Source organism: Tinamus guttatus, unplaced genomic scaffold, assembly GCF_059628265.1.
Source record: "Tinamus guttatus ecotype Peru unplaced genomic scaffold, ASM5962826v1 Tinamus_guttatus_pri_ptg000264l, whole genome shotgun sequence".
Taxonomy (NCBI): Eukaryota; Metazoa; Chordata; class Aves; order Tinamiformes; family Tinamidae; genus Tinamus; species Tinamus guttatus.
The window spans coordinates 821,009-840,000 of record NW_028288798.1 but is presented as its reverse complement, the minus strand read 5'-3'; the positions used below and the strand labels follow the sequence as shown (position 1 = coordinate 840,000).

At 39.9% G+C, this 18,992-nt stretch overlaps 1 protein-coding gene and 1 long non-coding RNA gene across 2 annotated transcripts in view; one reads left to right on the top strand and one right to left on the bottom strand.

The window, feature by feature from the left end:
* The window catches only part of LOC148594267 (uncharacterized), a 507,147-nt gene that overhangs the window by 203,255 nt on the left and 284,900 nt on the right, over positions 1–18,992 (top strand). The gene's annotated exons all lie outside the window — the stretch shown is intronic.
* Positions 1–18,992, bottom strand: part of SYNJ2 (synaptojanin 2) — a 62,935-nt gene that overhangs the window by 39,553 nt on the left and 4,390 nt on the right. The window contains exons 2-4 of the mRNA XM_088527218.1: positions 14,054–14,140; positions 5,174–5,444; positions 3,728–3,953 (exon numbers count right to left, since the gene is read on the bottom strand). Of these exons, the coding sequence (XP_088383344.1) occupies positions 3,728–3,953; positions 5,174–5,444; positions 14,054–14,140 (584 nt within the window). The remainder of the gene's footprint in view (positions 1–3,727; positions 3,954–5,173; positions 5,445–14,053; positions 14,141–18,992) is intronic.

Genomic DNA, 18,992 nt, shown 5'->3' with positions numbered 1-18,992 from the left:
TGATCAAACATCCAAAAGATCATTTAGTAGTTTCATTTCGAAAACAAAAAGGGAAGCGAGATATTTAACTTTTTCCTTTTTCTCCTCAAAGGCAGTGAGTCACAGCAGTTAAGTAAGCCCACAAAAAGTGACTCACTGCAGAGCTAAAATGCCACAAGGCTAACGCAGGGGGAGACAGAAGAACAGCATTTATGCACAACAGAGCTGCCTGCAGATAAGACTAATTGTCTTTTCCTCTTCTAAAAAAAAAAAAAAAAAAACACAGGAAAATGTTAGAAGTAATTCATTACAGAGAGGAGAGAAGTCCTACCTTTTTGGAATCCAAGGGTGTTACTTAACGATGGAAGCACACAGCCAGAGTGCCATTATACTGTACAGGCTACAGCAAATGGAAACAAAACGTTCCTCAGCCAACATATTACCTCACAGGGGATTAGTCAGTAGTCTACTATGAAACAGGAGAGAGTTTATTCTAGGACTTTTACTTCCTAATGGCAAGTGGGTGCCAGCTTGAACTGAATCTCAGGCATCCCAGTGGTTAGCCCAACTTTGATTTCTTTTGCATTCAGTTTGGTCAAACCACTGTTTATCACCACTAGCAACAGCAACTTCACTTTCCTGTTTTAAAACCAAACCACACACTATTATTTAAAATTGCAAGTCTTTGTTACGATTTTCAATCTACCATTTCACTCTTTTTCTTTGGCTTAGCCAGTGGCAAAACACTCAAAATCCTTTAGCCCTCCCACTCGACAGCAGCTCCTGACTGCTCAGGGCAGAGCGCAGCAGCCCCTGTGAGGAACCTGCTCCTGCCCCAGCTATTGGGAGCACCAGTCACCAAGCACCGCTCTGCCCTTCACCAGGGGCCAACCCCCAGCTCTTGTGATGCAAAAACCACCTTATTTAATTTCACGCCAATCAATGTACTCCAAGAATATAATAAAGCACGATGCGTTACTTCTGACCCAAACAGTGAACAGGGCAGCAAAAGTATTTCCTACAGTTAGACAACTGCTAACTATAGTGCTGCAAATTGGAAGCTGATCTGAAGGGGAGAATAAATAAATAAATAAATAAAAAGCTGACTACCCTCTTCAACATTTTCTTTCCTGTTCATTTCAGCACAAGAAAATTCTTCATCTCCTAAGTAACACACACTGCCAATGAGAAGGCACTCAACTAAAATAGCAGACTGTACCAAGTTATTCTGTTCCCAAGTTCCATAAGAAAATTCCACTTTTTGGTGAGCAGAGCTGTCTATATTTCCCAATGTACTGAAAGATTTTCTAGAAAGGTTTAGGGGTTCCAGGACTTGACTTTCAGTTGCTCTGGAACAGAGGCACAAAAGAAAATTATCATTAACAGAGAATTCACAAGCTGACAAAACAAACTCAAGCACTACATGGGAAAAGCTTGGGATCCAGCAAAGAGAATCCGCAGATGCTTAAAAACTAAGCAGAAAACTGCCAGGATAGCCTACTGGAAGTCAAAATGGGAAAAAAAAAAAAAAAGATACAGAAGCAAAAAGCCACTAGCATCCCAGGTGAGATTTTGACCAAGGGGCAGAAGGTCATATGTGACATTTGCATATGCTTCAAGCATGCCTGGAGTATCCAGCTGGAACTAGGGAGCATCTGTCTGCGACTCCCTGTGGGCGAAATGAGGTACTGTCAAGTCTTAAAGATATGTGTCATTAGCAGAACCAGGTGAAGTGCTTGAGGCTGTACCATCATGGCAATACCTTAAGAGAAATTTTTAAGTTACAAAAACATGCTGGATTTGGGGCCAATATTTGTCTGAAGGCATTCTCACATCATGCTGTGGGGAGGCAGAGAGGTCAGCACCGAATGAGCTGCTGCCCTCGCACTATGCCATGAGGAAACACCGGTGCTAACATACGCACATTTTGGGGGCGGGATGCTGCCCTTGGCAGAGGCAAACTCTCATGGACAGTCCTGCAGTGAGGAAGCTGTATTCCTTCTGGATTCCTTCTGGAACAAACAATGACACAAATAGCTAAAACATCTCTGCACCACACTCAAAACTATGTCACCAGAAGAAAGGTCTCACCGCCCTTCCCTTACGAGCATCACTTCATCGGATGTGCACTGCATGGCATGCGTGTGTATATACATAGAAACACACGTACACACACATATGAAAACACATTCTAGACTGCATGCACAATTTTGTAGAAATGCAATGACAGCGCTCAAAATAATTGGGCTTTAAGATCAGATCATTATCCTGCTTGCCAATGAACCTATTCTGCTTATAGAGACATCCCTTTCTGTCAGTTAAGTAATGCGCTAGTAATTCCTATTTCTATTCAAAAAGGAAAGGGTGGTTACATTTGAACAAGAAAGCACTCCTTTCAGCTGGCACAGAAGACTTCAGATTCTTCAGGGTCCAGTGGCTTAATTAATTTTCAAGGTAGTAAGTTAAATCACACGTAATAAAGACAACGGATTGTGTTGTTACTTTGTTGGCTATGTCAATCAGGGGAGCCTGCTGAATGTATTTTACCCATGAGATTGTCTTCAGTATTAGCTGGAACTAAGATTGCTATAGATCCATACAAAACCTGTGTCATACCACCTCCTGCGGATGTAAATCCTCTCATAAGAGATCAAAGTCCCTTCCCAAACGAGTTGCACTGGAATTTGTCTTACTAGGAGACTATGGTAGCTTCTCTCTCTGGTTTGGTTACTAGCCTCTTGGCTTTCAGCAGCCACAGTTCCTTTCCTGGGCAGCTTCCTCTTGATTAATGTGATATATTTGAGCATTGCAAGATCCTCTTTATGATAATATAGCAACCACTACAAAACCTAGTCTCTATCAATGTTGTCCTCAGTGCTCTGCAGAAGGAGGTTAATAATCATCCTCATTTCAGAGCTGAAAAACTTACTGTACAAAAGTGAAGGCTTCAATCTGGAATAGTTTTACACTTTTCATATTTATGATCATAAGAATTTATATGATTTTAGGTGACTTCCTTAGAATCAAAAGCAAATCTCAAATCTATTCTTTGCTGAAAAAGAGAAACTCCTTAGCCAAAATTCTTTCACATGAGATTAAACACAGCTATACTGTTGTAGTACAGGGGATTATAAAGTATATCCCAGCAAAGCTTGTGGCATGGACAAAGAAAGCTACTTAAAACAAACAAAAGAGGAAAATAAAATGTAGACACTATTACTTTATAAAAAGCCTTTCAAGCATTTTTTTTCCTCCAGTGGTCTGCAGCATGGAAAACATGATGAACTTTAAAAAATAATATACTAGAAAATGTATGCCAAAATTATAAAGTAAATACGACATTTTCTGAAACAGATTTAAAACAACACTTAAACATGGATCTTATTAATTCTAAGTTTGTGCAGCTGAGACCCTTCTGCTTATACATGTTGATTACACATGTACCAAGACAGAATTCTAAATATTTTTAAAATCTATGTTTATAATTTCACCATCACCCCAAACAACTATGACTTTTACATTCAGGAAGGAAAGTCAAAAGCATTAATGAAAAGCATGCGCCTGGAGAAGCCAGAAATGTGGAAAAAGAGGAGACTGCAAACACACACATCATGGGTGAGATCTGAGACCTGCTACACGCAGCAACATCTTAAATATTACTGGAAAAAAACAAGTCTTGCTGCAAACTTTGTCCCTGTTAAACCAGAGGGGACTGGATTATTCAAAGCTACTGGATTCATTAGCTTACCTGCTCCGTCTCAACAAAGTTGGACACGTGCCCATCGTCATTGACGCCTCGAATGTGGAAGCCGGCGCCAGCTCTCTCCCAGCTGATGCGGGATATGAGGCAGGCTTTTGCCTTCTGGTGGGAAGCGTACACAGTGCGGATGTCCACTACACCACAGATGACTTTCAGCAGCCAGTCGGAGCAGTTCACCTGATAATGTTTGAAGGGTACGTGCAGCAGCTGGTTCCTGCAAGGGGCAGCAGGGTACATACAGATGTAGTGCTTAATGAAACAAGACAAACAGATCCCATCCTACGACGATCACTAATTTAAGCAGTTAATGTTATGGGATCCCTTTCCTGCTTTAGCTTTACTTCACCTGAAACCCAGCAAGATCAGGGGAAATTATTGTAAATTACTACAGTGCACAGAACATGGCAAATTTCAATCACTGCTACCACTGAGCAGTTCTCTATATAGCTTGTACCTTTGCCTTTTAAATTCAGGTGCAAATGTCCCCTCTTTTAGCTCAAGAAATACATTTATAATTAACAGTCTCTTTTTTAAAAAACAGCACTATCAAGATAATTAAGCTTCAAACAGTACTGCCTGGATCTCAATACACACTGCAGGACAAAGGCTATTTTTAAAATGCAACAACATTTTCAGGAAAACTCTCCAAACAAAAACTGGACCTGTGAATCAGTGGCAATAGCACAACATTTTCTACTAAAATTAAGGGGAAATGTCTGTTTTAACCTCCAATTTAAGAACAAAAAAGCAATAAACTTATTAAGTGTAATCAACAGCGACATCAGTCTCTCCAGATTTTCTTCCCACTTCACTTTTCAAAATGTGCCTTTCGATGAGAGTCAAAAAAATCCCTCTTATGATCATTCATTGCTCAAGTTATTACACCTATGTAAACCCCTGAAGAACTGTCTTCCACAGGGTGCATCTCTCTCAGAGAAATGTTAAATTAATTCTATATTTTTAACATCTGCACCACATAAAAGGGTGGAACCTCTCCTCGGGTTCCTGTTGGATTAGCTAGGGGCAGCAAACTGATGCAGGAAGTAGAAAAGTTCAAGTACTTATGGCTACACTTAAAACTTTTCAAGCAAATTATTAAAAAGAACTGAAAAGGAAATTGTTTGTTACTATTTTTTTTCTTCAGTAGTGAACAATAAATCCTCTGTTTTCTTTTAAAAACACAAAATTTCCAGATGGAATTGCATTTCACAGGCAGATTAATTTTAATCAAACAGAAGTTACTTTTTCACCCTGTTTTACCATGAAATTACGGCACGACTTTATACCACTGAAGCCATGTGTGCCCTATAAAATTGCACACTTGAAAGCTGGAGGGTGGCGCACCTGCAGCACATGCATCCACTCTGAGGCTGTTTGGCCACAAAGATGTGGACAGGGATGACACAAGACTCTGATAGAACATACAGTACTAACCAGAAGAACGAGTTACCGGATTCATAGTGGTTATCACCCTGCTTCTGAGCCCGGACAGTCAAGTCTAAGTTTGAGCCTGCATTAGGCCAGGAGAAATAGAACATCCCAGAGTTCAGTATTTTCTTCAAGGTAGTAACACGTTCCTCTTCCTTGGTTTCTTCCTGGAGAGGACAGAAATCTGTTGCGGTAATTTTGTAAACTTCCGCGTCCAGGATTTTTCCCACTGACGTACAGCCTGTCACCAGGACCAGAAAGTGCAGCCGAGTGTTACCTAGAAGGTGACAGTTACAAAAGGGTTACAGTTGGACACAGGTGTCATTTTGAATCAATCCTGTCACCTGTAATGTTGACAGGGTTCCAGCAGAGGCCAGTAACTCTGCTTCAGAAGAAAACAAATATGAACCGCAAGCATATGGGCAAAAGTTCACTCCTGTAACCTACAGTCAAAAGGAATTGAGAAAGCGAGTGCAATTGCATAATTCTACAGTATTTACATCTTCCTGTCCTTTGATGCATTAGAGAGCAATTTCCCACTTAGCATATGAAGTGCAATGACACTGGTTTTGGGTCACTACTTAAAATAAACAGGAAACACAATTTTCATTGGATTTGATTCATATGAAAGATAAAAACTAGTCATTCATATTGCAGTTCTCAACTAAATAAAGACATTTGTCTTTCTCATCAGAAATTATTCAGGTTAAAGATGCATTTCAGTCAAAGCAAATGTGTTTAAGGCATCATAGACTCACTGTATATTCCTCACTGTGGATTTTTCAATTGATTTTTTAATTTTAAAGGTCTTAAGCTTTAAAGTCCATTTCTGGCTTGAGGAGAAGCCAGGTATGTTCAGGCATTCAGGTCGTTTCAGTTTTACCAAGACTTTATCGTTTGTCACAAAACAGAATGTGCGTTACTAAAGCTCGAGCACCATTAAAAACTCCAGCTCTCACGGCTGCTGAGAAAAGCATAAAAGCAAGAGGCACTTGAACTGCAGGACCCTAAAATTAAAAGACAAATTCTGAAGCTTGAGAACAACTCTATAAACAGATAATTAGTAGGACTATAGTAGGATTTCAACCTCTACTCATTCACTCTGAAATGTGGGAACAGTAGAACAGGTATTTCAAAACCACTATTTTTGCTAGAAAGAACTTCAGCGGTTTGATTCACTTCAGTTGTCCTCCAATGGAGACAAGGCCATCCCACTCACTCCGGTTGGTAATAGAAAATGGAAGTGTTCTGAGATGTATAGCTCCAGCCCAACAGAAGCGACAGCTGACTTGCCAACAGTAAGCTAATCAGCTAAGGGCACAACAACCTCAAGCAGGAAGCTTGCAAGCAATAATAGGAAACCTTTCCTGGCACCTCTCCTCAACTCTCCACAGCAGCATACTGTCCAAAACCAGGGATGGATGCTTGTGCCACAGTTCAGGCTTCTGAAACATCAGGAGAGCTTCCTGATCACACATAAGCTAAAGAAACTTGGCTGAGTAGTGACTTTCAGCAAGGCCAGAATATTTGTGTAGGCACATGGAGCTGGAACGGCAGGACGAGGTGGGAGATGAGAGCTTATTTGTTCTGTTCTGCTGACTTGAGTTTTGCATAGAGCCAGTGTAGGTGGTATTCATTAAGTTCCGCTCATAGCATTTCTTTCTGTAACAAGGGTAAGTTGTGTTCTCCTTCAAGAGTGTTTTCAAAGCACATCAGTATTTTTCTAGCTGGTACTGTAGTGGTAGGTTAGAAATACTTGTAATCTGACAGTGCATTCCCCCTTCACAAATGACAGAGTACAATTAAAAAGGATTAGAAGAGCTATCACCTTTTTCACACCCAAGTAACTACCGCTTTGCAACCTCTAGAAGGGGCTCCAGGCTGAAAGCTCATAGATTTCATGGCTTTTGTGAAACCAGGCAAAACTGATTAGCCTAAAGTAAACGCAACTTACGGGAATTTGGAAGCAGAGTAAAGAAACACTGTTAATGTGCCTGCCCTACAGACAGGCAGGGCCACCAAGGCAGCAGTGGCTGGAAGGTTAACACAAAGGGTGAAAATACTTTCACTGGCTTCTGTGACCTTAAACCTTCTTACAAGGCTCAAAGGGCAAAGTCAACATTAAGATAGCCAAAAAGAACTAAAATAGTAGTAGTGGGATTGTTCTTCAAAGACTTTAGAACTACAGGAAAATAACTGGATCTAAACAAAGCAGTTCTTCAGTTTATGAAGGTTGAAAGTTGGAATAAAGCACAGCAAGACAGAAAAATCAATCAAATCTATACACAGTTTTCCTTCCCTGAGAAGCTTTCTGCTCCTTAGCAGAGACTCTAGGCTCTTTTTACTACTCCAATCGACTACTCACACCCAGAAAGGAAGACACATTCATACAGGCAGAAGTTCTGCATCTCTGTTCTCCACTAGTTAATGAGCTCAAAAATAGAAATTTCAATCCTAAACCTTTTTTTTTTCATGCTATCTTTCTCCTGTGTCTTTCTTTTCAGTCCAGACTGTCACTGTTTATCTGTCAGTCACAGAAAGTCTGATTATTATCACTAACATACTGAAGTAAAAATTCAATCCATTTATTTCTAAATTTAAAAAGTCAATATGATTTTTGTTCAGATGTGCAAACTCCAATGAGTATTAATCTTTCCCACTGCAAATAACAACTTAAATATGAAAAGAGCTTACCAATTACAATCCTACCTACATTCACTTAAATTTAAAGAGTAGAAATTGCTTTATTAAATTATCATCAGGACAGATATCGTTGCACCATGTTTCATTTTTATTATCTAGCAGATCTCACAAAGAATGTAAGATGCTGCATTCCTGGTTTACTGGACACTCTCTCACAATAAAAGCCCTGGGTCCCAACACAGCATAGAATTCCCTAAGGTACATGGATTTGCGGATTTGTGAGGCCAGGGCACATGAAACAGATAAAACTGTTGTGCTGAGCCAACTGTGAAAATATCACAATTTAAATAAAATATGTAATAGTGATTAAAAAAAAAAAGTGTTTATAAACCTGGACAGGAGCTAAGAACTCGGGACACTTCTGTTTGTTCTGCCAAGACATGAACAACAAAATTGAAAATAAGTAAATAAACACAGCCATGGAACAGGCAATCACTCTTTAATTAAGTGTAACTCAAGTTTAAGAAGTCAATCAGTTAGCTTTTTAGGGTGCATCTTCAGAAGCCAAAGGAACCTTAATGGTGACCTCCGCGCCCCTGCCAGCTCGCTCCCCGTGGCCCATGTAGACACCCACACTAAGGAGCTCCATCCATATTCCGAGTAGGAGACAGGCAGAACTCCTGTCTTGTTTCTTCAAATGGAAGCCCACACAAATGGAAGCCCACAGTCCTTATCACACACACACAAAAGTAATGAATGGAAATAAGCTGGGAGGAAAAAATCATAATTTTCCTTGATGCCAATGTCTAGCACAGTAGCAGAAATCATGTTACATTCAGCTGACACTGTTGCAAAGTGTCTGATAAATGGGGCTGGGACTAAGGCCAGGAAAAGCAACCTAGAAAATGGAAAAGTTTTTCCTGTGAAGTCATCAAGACTCCAGGTCTGACTCTCTGTCCTTTACTTCATAGCCACAACCATGACAGCTGCAAACTATTAATTTACAGGGCTGTTCACCTTAGAAATCAGATTAAAAAAAAAAAAAAAACTCACACTTTTCCAAGCACTACTCACACTTTTCAAGCACTATAATATATCTAACATGCAATCCTTCTTCACTCAGCCTTTCTAAACATGACACACAAATAAAAGTGATCTAGGAACATCAGAACTGCAACAGAGGATCAGAATTAAGGAAATAGTTGTCATTTCCTAGGGATACAATCTGGGATGCTTTAAAGGGAGCTATGAAATAATGTCAGAGCAAAAGGTGAAGTGCTCCACACTGCTCATGCTTACTACAGCAACATATCTATGCAAAACCAAAACCTATTGACAGTACTAAGGAAAAACATTCTTTCAAAACCTATGGATCAAATTTTGACCTTGGATACAGAGATATAAATGTTGACACATTGTCAATAATCATAAATCCTAAAGAACCCTATCAAAGAAATGTGAGAAATGAACTTTTCACAGCAATATGTGCTGAATGACCTCTTACCTGGCTGCACACTGCGGGCAAAGGACAACTTTACTCATTTTTTTAAAAGCTTTTGCAAACTAACTGTCTTAATCAACGTTTAGCAAGGCCACTACAGGATATAAAGTTCTGGCACGTCACACCCAACAACAAGCTGCAGTTGCTATATTTAATTGCATGACTCAAGGCAATTGTTTCCCTGCAGCTATAGGATGATTTCAGAGCTGCCTATCATGAGATAAAATGAAAAACTGGCAAGAGGCAATTCTTATTTTGTCTTTCTTGGCTGAAAATATTTCATTCAAGGCTGCCTTTTCCTTTCAAAAATTAATTCACTGCATTTTTTGCTGTCTCTCTCCATTCCAATACAACCATGCCATAGCCTAATTCTCACTTAGTCTGTTCTATCTCACTCACATTTTACAGCAGAGCAATACTTGATAGGAAAACTTGGATCATTTGCTCAATGTAATCCTGCATTTTTTTGGAACTTTGATCTGTGTTACTATATTCAGTAAAGTTTTCCTTCTTTTCAAAACCGGTGTTGTGGCTCAGGCCGCATGGACCATATTTAGAGCTGCTTTCCAAGTCACATGCAGACCTACTAGTCTCCATTTTCACAGAAACTGGAATTGAGAAAGGTGTTTGGAGACACATGCCTGTATCATTCCAGTAAATGAGGATCCTTGAAGAATTAACAAGCATGAATGCCTGTAAAGAATTTTGATCGTCACTTCACAGTCCAAAGAGCCACAGCTAAGTTCTCAACTATAGTTTTCCACAGGCTTCTTACCTCCCTTCAAAATCAGCTGGATGTCAGCACCAGAACAGAGTAGAGGAGCTGATTCTAGCAATTAGCTGAAAATCGCTAAGGATATTTACAACAGAATCATAGGGAGACCAAGATTTCCCAGATGGTAGTTTTCACCTCAAAAATACTCTTTCTCCCTCTTTCAAATGCAATTACATATCAGGAAATTATCAAAAGGAATAAGAACTAGGCACCTAGTTGTCTTTTTTGTGTTTGAAAATTCTTCCTCCAGATTTCCACACAGAAGAGTAAGAACATACACACAATCAAATGAACTGTCTCCCCAGATACTGCTGCTGTGCTAAACTAAACAACTTACACTGCTAATGGTATCAAAATACTATTTTAAATATGCATCCTTCCTGACATCTCAGTGTCTAAACCAAACACTGCAAATCTAGCTCTTAATGTACTGCTTAAAATGTATTTGCCACTGCTAGATCTTCTTTGGCTGCAAAATCTTGGCTGAGGTACAGCTCAGAAACACTGTACGATTCATTCTGCTGCCATCCATCTCACAAAAGAAAGCAGGCGAACTAAGTGAGTCATGTTACTAGACATAAGTACATAGAAGTGAATGTTATTGCTGCTGGGAAACATTAACTTTGTAAACCAGCTTCACATATCTCATCGACTTTCTTGTGAAAAGCATGATTTGCTCTGGCGGGCATACAATGTGTTTTATTTGGATTCTTAAGTAGCAATATTTACAGATTAATTAAAGTTCTCAGGGACATCTTTCATGTCTCCCCTTCTGCTCTACAGATACAGAATCATAGAATCACAGAACGCTTAAGGTTGGAAGGGACCTCTAGAGGTCATCTAGTCCAACCCCCCTGCACATGCAGGATCACCTACAGCACATGGCACAGGACTGCATCCAAGCGGGTTTTGAAGATCTTCAGAGAAGGAGACTCCACAACCTCTCTGGGCAGCCTGTTCCAGGCTCTGTCACCCTCTTTCTGTTAAGAAATTTTTCCTTAAATTCCTGTGGAACTTTTGATGCTTCAGTTTCTGGCCATTTCCTCTAGTTCTGATGGTGGCCACCACTGAAAAGAGGCCAGCACCATCCTCCTCACTCCCTCCCTTGAGGTACTTATAGACACTGATCAGGTCCCCTCTCAGCCAGGCTGAACAGGCCCAGCTCCTTCAGTCTTTCCTCATAGGGCAGATGTTCCAGGCCCCTGATCATCCTCGTAGCCCTGCGCTGGACTCTCTCCAGCAGCTCCACATCCCTCTTGTACTGTGGGGCCCAGAACTGGACACAATACTCCAGATGCGGCCTCACCAGGGCTGAGTAGAGGGGCAGGATCACCTCCCTCGATCTGCTGGAGACGCTCTTCTTAATGCACCCCAGGATCCCATTGGCCTTCTTGGCCATGAGGGCACACTGCTGCCTCATGGTCACCATGACACCCAGGTCCCTCTCCGCAGAGTTGCTCTCCAGGAGGTCAGTCCCCAGCCTGTACTGGTGTCTGGGGTTATTCCTCCCCAGGTGCAGGACCTTGCACTTGACCTTGTTGAATTGCACGAGGTTTTTCACTGCCCAGTTGTCCAGTCTGTCCAGGTCCCTCTGGATGGCAGCACAGCCCTCTGGGGTTTCAGCTACTCCTCCCAGTTTCATATCATCAGCAAACTTGCTGAGGCAGCATTCTGTGCCTTCATCCAGGTCATTGATGAATAAATTGAATAGGACTGGACCAAGGACTGACCCCTGGGGGACACCACTAGCCACAGGCCTCCAACTAGACTCAGCACCGCTGATCACCACCCTCTGAGCTCTGCCATCCAGCCAGTTCCTAATCCACCTCACTGTGCACTCATCTAGCCCACACTTCTGGAGCTTGCCCAGGAGGATGTTGTGAGGGACAGTGTCAAAAGCCTTGGTGGAGTCGAGATAGACGACATCCACTGCTCTCCCCTCATCTATCCAGCCGGTCATTGCATCATAGAAGGCACTCTATGATTCTCTTTTAATAACCCAGTGGAATATACTTTTTAAAATATTTTCTATTATTTTCATGCTTACGATATGCAAGTCTCCATTAGCGAAAAACAACAGTGAGAACAAGAACTTATTACTGATGCTGAGCAAAGACTTGGTGAATTATGGCCTTGTTTGCAGCTGCTAGAATGCATTAGTAAAAAAAAAAAGGCAAAAAAGTTACATTATATTCTTTCCTAATGTTAATCTATGATGTAAGCAATAGCTAAAGGTATTGGATGTATTGGCACCTAAGGTGAAGTATCTAACTGAGAGAAAAAAAGAAATGAGCTACCTTTTCACTGCTGAGATAGCAGGCAGGCTATATCTTTGCTATTTTGTTTTTTTTTAAAATACAGTCTACAGCGGGAAGTGCTTTTTTACCTTTGATTACCAGTACAGCATAACCCTTCTGACTTTTCATTCAACCACAGCTAGCAGTTGGCCCTTATTACTAAACTTCCTTTATCAAATTATCAATATTTTTTTTAACAATCCTTTCCAAAGGAGGCTCTGTACCAAGACAGAGGTGTAGTGGCAGAGCTTAGAGAGGAAAAACTGCATCTGTGTGGGCACTGTAATTAAGCAGGTTTTGTTCAACAAGAAGAAAGAACATGCAGAATAGGAAAAAAAGGAGAAAAATAAAAGGTCATTAAAAAGGCTGAGTATGTCACAGCCCATTTGAAATCATTCATATTTTCAATAACCATACTAAAAAAGGAGTTATTCAGATCACACCATGTACAAGAAACTACTTTATCCTCAACTTGAATTCAATAGCTGCATTCCTTCACTATAACAACAAGCTTAATTAAACCCCTATGCAGAAAAACAGGTCAAAGTTCCAAGAAAAAACAACCACAGGCCTTCCATTTTTAATTACATTAACAAATTGATATTAATCTCCATAGGAATGCCTAATTACTCCACAAGAAACAAAACAAACAAAAAACCCACATTAATTTTAAATGACTAGGCGTGTATGCAACAGAAAAGAAAGATCCCAGGTTGCTGCCACCACTTCAAATTAATCCCAAGTCATATTACTCAATGCACAGGATGCTAGGTGGGCCATAGAAATGTAAGTTTATATGTACTGGTCTAACATGACAGTCCTCACACTACCACTGCTTCTGGTATATCTCTTGCCCAAGCACTAAGCTATAGGTCATCCCTCCTACTCAAGGCCAAGGCTTACTGTCAGAAGACCATGGCAGCAAAGTGTATAGTGCTTTCTTTAGTTTTTCTTTAGCACTTTTTTCATTATCTGAACACAGAAAATGTAAAAGTTTCAAGTGTGTCGTGTCTTAATGGCAAAATCCCTAGCACTTTGTCTCGATGCATCTTTTTCATCAATGAATTGCAACCTGAACTATCTGCAGATCTATGACTGCTCTATATAACACACTATTTCTATTAACATTCCTCCTGTAGACTGTGCAATAAAAAATTCTTTGCTAAATCAAGATTTCTAGACTGGACAGAAATTTACAGATATGACAAAAAATATTCCATGCTATACTAGATGCAGTTAAAGACCTGTTTCTGCCAATCCTTAGCCATACAAATTCCCTATTTAAAGAAAATTGAACATTATAGCAAGGACTGGGAGTCAGCAGGACTACAGTGTTAGCTGGCCACAATCAGTCACTGTTTAGACTCGATCCTTCAAAATTGAAGGGGAAAACAGTGTTTGGCTTGACAAACATGGTAAAAATAGAACAAAAACCCACCGACAATTATTTTTGGATGGCTGAAAACGTTAGACAAAAGTGAAAAAAAGATCACTTGGTAGCAAGTTTTGACACAACATAGAAAAAGAAACAGACCTTTTCCAAACTGTATCTAACATGACCCGATTAGGTTTCAAAAGTTAAGGAATCAGACAATTTTAGCTATTTGGCACTACAGAGCACCAGCATGTCTGGGCTTTTTATAATCTTGCTCAAAGAGTTAGACACTTACCACATTTAAGCTGAAGTTCCCCTAAGCAGCCATAGGCATCCAAGAGTTTTTCATATTGTCCTTTAATTGCATCCTTTTCTTCTGGAGCTGAGAAACAAAACAAAAGGCAGCAAACCTTAGTTTTCCAGTTTTTATCAATTTTGCAGACAGCTATAGTCTATACCAACCCCTTCTGGGTGATTTTCCGCAATAAACAAAACTACTAGAACACACAGGTAGGTCTACGCTGCTGGAAGAGCACGGATACAAAGTGATGGGATTGCTCTAGGGGAGCGAATTGCCTCTGCTCTAGAAGAAAGAACTAACATCATGATCACAACTAACATTCTACTGTGCAAATGTTTGCAGATGCCACATCAATGTAAGAATATGCAAAGGCACATAACTGCAACTTTTCTAAAACACAAACAAAAAAAACCCTTCCTTGATGATAAGCTAAAACGTAACACATCTTTTCTTGACATACAAGGTGCTTTCCATTTTCAGATTTGCAAAGCCTAATTTCAGGCAGAATCAGAAATACGTACTCACAATAACATGATTTGACATAGACAGCACGCAAGAAGTTCATTTCAAGACCAACTAACCTTACATTTTATAGAAGGCAGAATCTGCTGATTAAGAACAATAAAATTAATAGGTCAAATGCTGTTAGATTAGCATGTTTCTGCAATAACTGACCAATGGAGTTATTAGAGTCCCACAAAAAGAACATTAAGATATTAAGCCAGAACATGGCTCAAACTTGCCACTGGCTACTTTAAAGCATAAATAACCAGCAAGTCTGCATTTTGTATACATTTCCAGGTGAGTAGTAAATTTATCCTCATGAGTGAAGGAAATGGGCTATGTTCCTCAAACATTCATTTACTTCCTAAAGAGCAGATAAACAGAAACATGCTATTTCAAGAGGCTAGCCAATGCTTTAGGACCTTACACTCCTATTAGACTTCAACAGTTAAAAAAAGTTTGACTTCCCTGGCATAAAGAGACCCAACGGACCTTCCCACAATGGATCAGAAACAGTGAGCTAAGAAACAGACTGCTCTTCATAAACCCGAGAAGCAAGCAGCTCACTGAGAAGCATGGAAAACAAATAAAAAACTCATCTGTCTTCGAACACACGTTGAAGTGAGAAAAAGAATAATTCCACTTACATAATTGTTCTTAAGTCCTTGGCAGAGGCACCCTCCAAAAGAAATAAAGACACATTTGTCTCAGTTTTTGTATCTGTGATGATTAAAGAGGATGAGGGGTTTTTTTCTTAATTTTAACATCAGACTTGCACAACTTATCTACTCTGCTTTCCTAGAAACACTGAATGGATGACGAGAGCCAGTAAAATGCTGATGCCTTGCATACCAAGAAGTATGCAAGTATGCAAACATAAGTAACAGAAGGAGGATAAAGGGATCTTTAGGGGGTAATGTAAACCTCTAGCAGCAACAGTTTAAATATTCAGTAGCAGCACCTCTTATGAGTTGAGACTCTGGAAGCTCAGTTAGATACAATATAAAAATGTTTCATTAAAAAAAAAAAACTGTTGGGCCTTCTTTATATATATTTATACACACACACACATATATTTTTAAGAGGTTTAAAATATTTTCCCTTTCTGCGTCACCTTTAGCAACTAAAGAAAGATAGCAACACCACACTTATTTATCTCTTGCTTGTTCTCTGTCTTAAAAGCTTATCCTCATCCTCTCTAAAAGAAAAACATCAAAATTCCTGTTTCGAATGGAGGAAGTTCTTCTTTCTGTCTGAAAGAAGAAAGAGCATGACAGAAATAGCAAGGAAATTCAGATCTCAGACACTGATGTGGAGTTTTGCCAACTGGCAGGCATAACCTGAAAGCGTTCAAAAGGCATCCTGAAAGCACAGTGACACCCGTCAAAATAAAATTATGGTTTGGAAAGCTGGCTTCTGACGTGGCTGTTAAGAGCATGATCCAAAAGAATGGAGTTTACATCAGCATTGAAAGCAGCAACACAAAACTCTTGCGGCTAATGCCAAGCAGCAGTTGACACTGGTGTCCAGAGGAACCAAAGCTTCCCAGGTGCAGAGAGTAGCACTGCACGTAGCTCAGGCAGCTCCTGGCTCGCAACTCACAAAACACACCAAACCAATAGCTTGGTTTGCACATAGTGAGACAGGAAACCCCTTCCCCTCTCACACAGCCTTTGGACAGAACATTTGCCAATGCAGGAGGATCAGTCAGGGCATCAGCCTCAGCAGGGCTATCTGAAGGAGTCAGCTCCTAATGCAAGCTCCAAGAGGATCCTGCCTGCGTCACCACTTGAAGCTGGCCAACAACTCCCCAGCAGCTTTCACATGGAAGATCTCATTTTTTATTCTGCAGTCCATTCTGCTCCTTGAAGCAATTTAGATTGAGAAACCAAACAATAACAAAGTCATCTTTCCTTGACCACCTCCATGCACTCTTGGAAGATCCAGTGTCCTTGTATAATCTTGCATGTGAATAAAGCACGAGGGAAAGGGCCAGAGTCGTGGACCACTATGAAAATCTCCCGCTATGAAAGGGAGAGCAGCCAAAGCACAATCCTGAAAGGACATTGAAGGCGGCTTAAACCAACTGCCTATCTTATAATTAAAAAGAAATACTTATAGATCTTAATAAACTGTACTAAGTCTCAAGTAAGTGATATCAAAACCTGGTGTGAAACACCTCTGGGAATATTTGCTATGTGCATAGCATGCTAGCACAGAAGAGCCAGACACAGAAGATGAATGTCTAAAACAGTCGAACAAGTGTGCTATTGCCTCTGCTGGATGATGAACAGGAAATTTTACTATAGAGGGAAAATTTACTGTAGAGTTCTGTTGCAGTTGTAAAACATTATAGAGTTATCAAGACAAGAAGCAGTTCTTGCTCTTTATCTGTGTTATATTTGCCCTGAAAATCACCTTTTAAGGACCAGATTTTTATATCTTTTACTAGATTGCCTCGCCACTCCGAGTATGTACTTCTCCCTGCCTCTTCTACAGACTCTTTTTCCTCTAAGACAGCTGATGACTTCGGAAACAGCTGCAGCATTTTAAGAAGTTTCTGCCTTTCTGCTAAGCTCCGCTGACATGCTCAGCCCTAACTTGCTTCATTGCACAAATCAGAGTTTTGAATAATTTCACTGCCAGTTTAACTAATCCATTTGACTTCTCACTACAGCAAATTAAAACTGTTGCGTAGTTGCTTAACATTACTCTGTGGGTGGCAACATGCTGGCAAACAAAGAAAGGGAGATAAGAACGATGGTATTAAATTTTTCCCTTTACAAGATTTAACAGAAGAATCATGAGGTAGTTTTCATGATATTGATTAAAATTATTCCAGCTAGATTCCAAGAACTTACTCTGTGGTCTAACAACACGGGAAATGGGGCTAAAAATATTTTAATCCTGTTTCAGCTACAACATTTGACACTTAGATGAGTTCAAAGATACTGCGCTTATTCAATCAGTAGCATGAAAATAACTTCTGCGATTTTCCGGTACAGGTTCCAAAGAGAAAGGTATTTTGTTTTTCCTGTAATGGCTTTCACAAAAGCCACTGCTGAAATACATGGGCAGTGAGAGCTGTCTGCTTGAAAACCTAGGAAGACAACTAGGTAAACCTTTTTTTCTTAAGCAAGGGAAAAGGAATATATACACACATATATTTAAAGAACATAGGTGCTACTTGTAGCTGGATAAAACTCACCTGTAAGATTCCTACTTAGGGAACAAATAGAGATTTTCAAATATACAGTGCACTTGTTTGTTCATTTAATAATTGTTACAAGTACTCCAGAGTGCACATAGTAATTACTGAGCTCCACTGAAACTTCCCACTAATATATTTTTAGTAATCTTTCTTTCCTTCCACTAAGCATGTAATCGAGCATCCGCCCATCTGCACTGATCAACACAGTGTTGCCTGCATACTATATGCATTCCACAAGCATCAGTTATTTAAAAGCTCCTGATGTAAATTATATGTAAGGTTAGTTCAAGATTTTAACCCTTGCAGGACAAGACACACACACACACACCAGTTCAATGAAATCAAACTGCAGTAAACCCAAAGCGACTTTTTTTTCCCCCAAAGTGCAAAATATTTTACAACCAAAGAAAAACACCATGAAGAGGCACATACACCTGAAGTCCCACATGGACTATCCAAGCACAACTTCTCACTTACAAATTGCAGATTTATTTCATGGCTTGCAGGAACCTTCTGGATTTTTGGCAGTTTCCTTAATTCAACCCTTCCTGAGGGCTGATTCAGCTCCCACAGACTTTAGCAGAGGATCACATGATTCTTGAAATAATTGGTGCTCAAAAATTCAGTGTCAGGGAGAGAGGGCAGAAAGATACCATAGTTCCAAATCCAACCCTAAGGATAGAAACACTAAAACCTGCGACAGCCAGGTGAAACAGGGAGAAAAAAAAAAAAAAAAAAAAAGCTCTTTAAGAAAAGAGTCTGGGACAAGGTTAGAGATTCTGACTTTCCCCTCTACTTCTTAAATCTGTTTATGAAAATATTTAGACATCTGCTTAGCTGTAAATACTGATACATATATATAAAAATGTATTTTTACATATTCTGCAGCATTTTTTAAGTATTGCAGGGTCCCCCAGATGGAAAAAAAATGAACAAAAGTAGACTCAAAAAAAAAAAAAAAAAGTGAAGAAGTTGTTCTAGAAAAGTTTCAGAGTAAGATGCTTTAGGAATGCAAACAGAATACCGAGATCAGCCATATCAATACCCCACCTAAGAGTAAAATGAATCATGCTGAAGGGCTCATTGTTTTGTACAGTGGATAGAAATAGTATATAGAAATACATCCAGCCATTTCCCATACACACGTTTGCACAAGTACTGGTGTTTGATTTTCATCGCCCCACTCGGTGGCGTATTTATACACATAAATACAAAAGT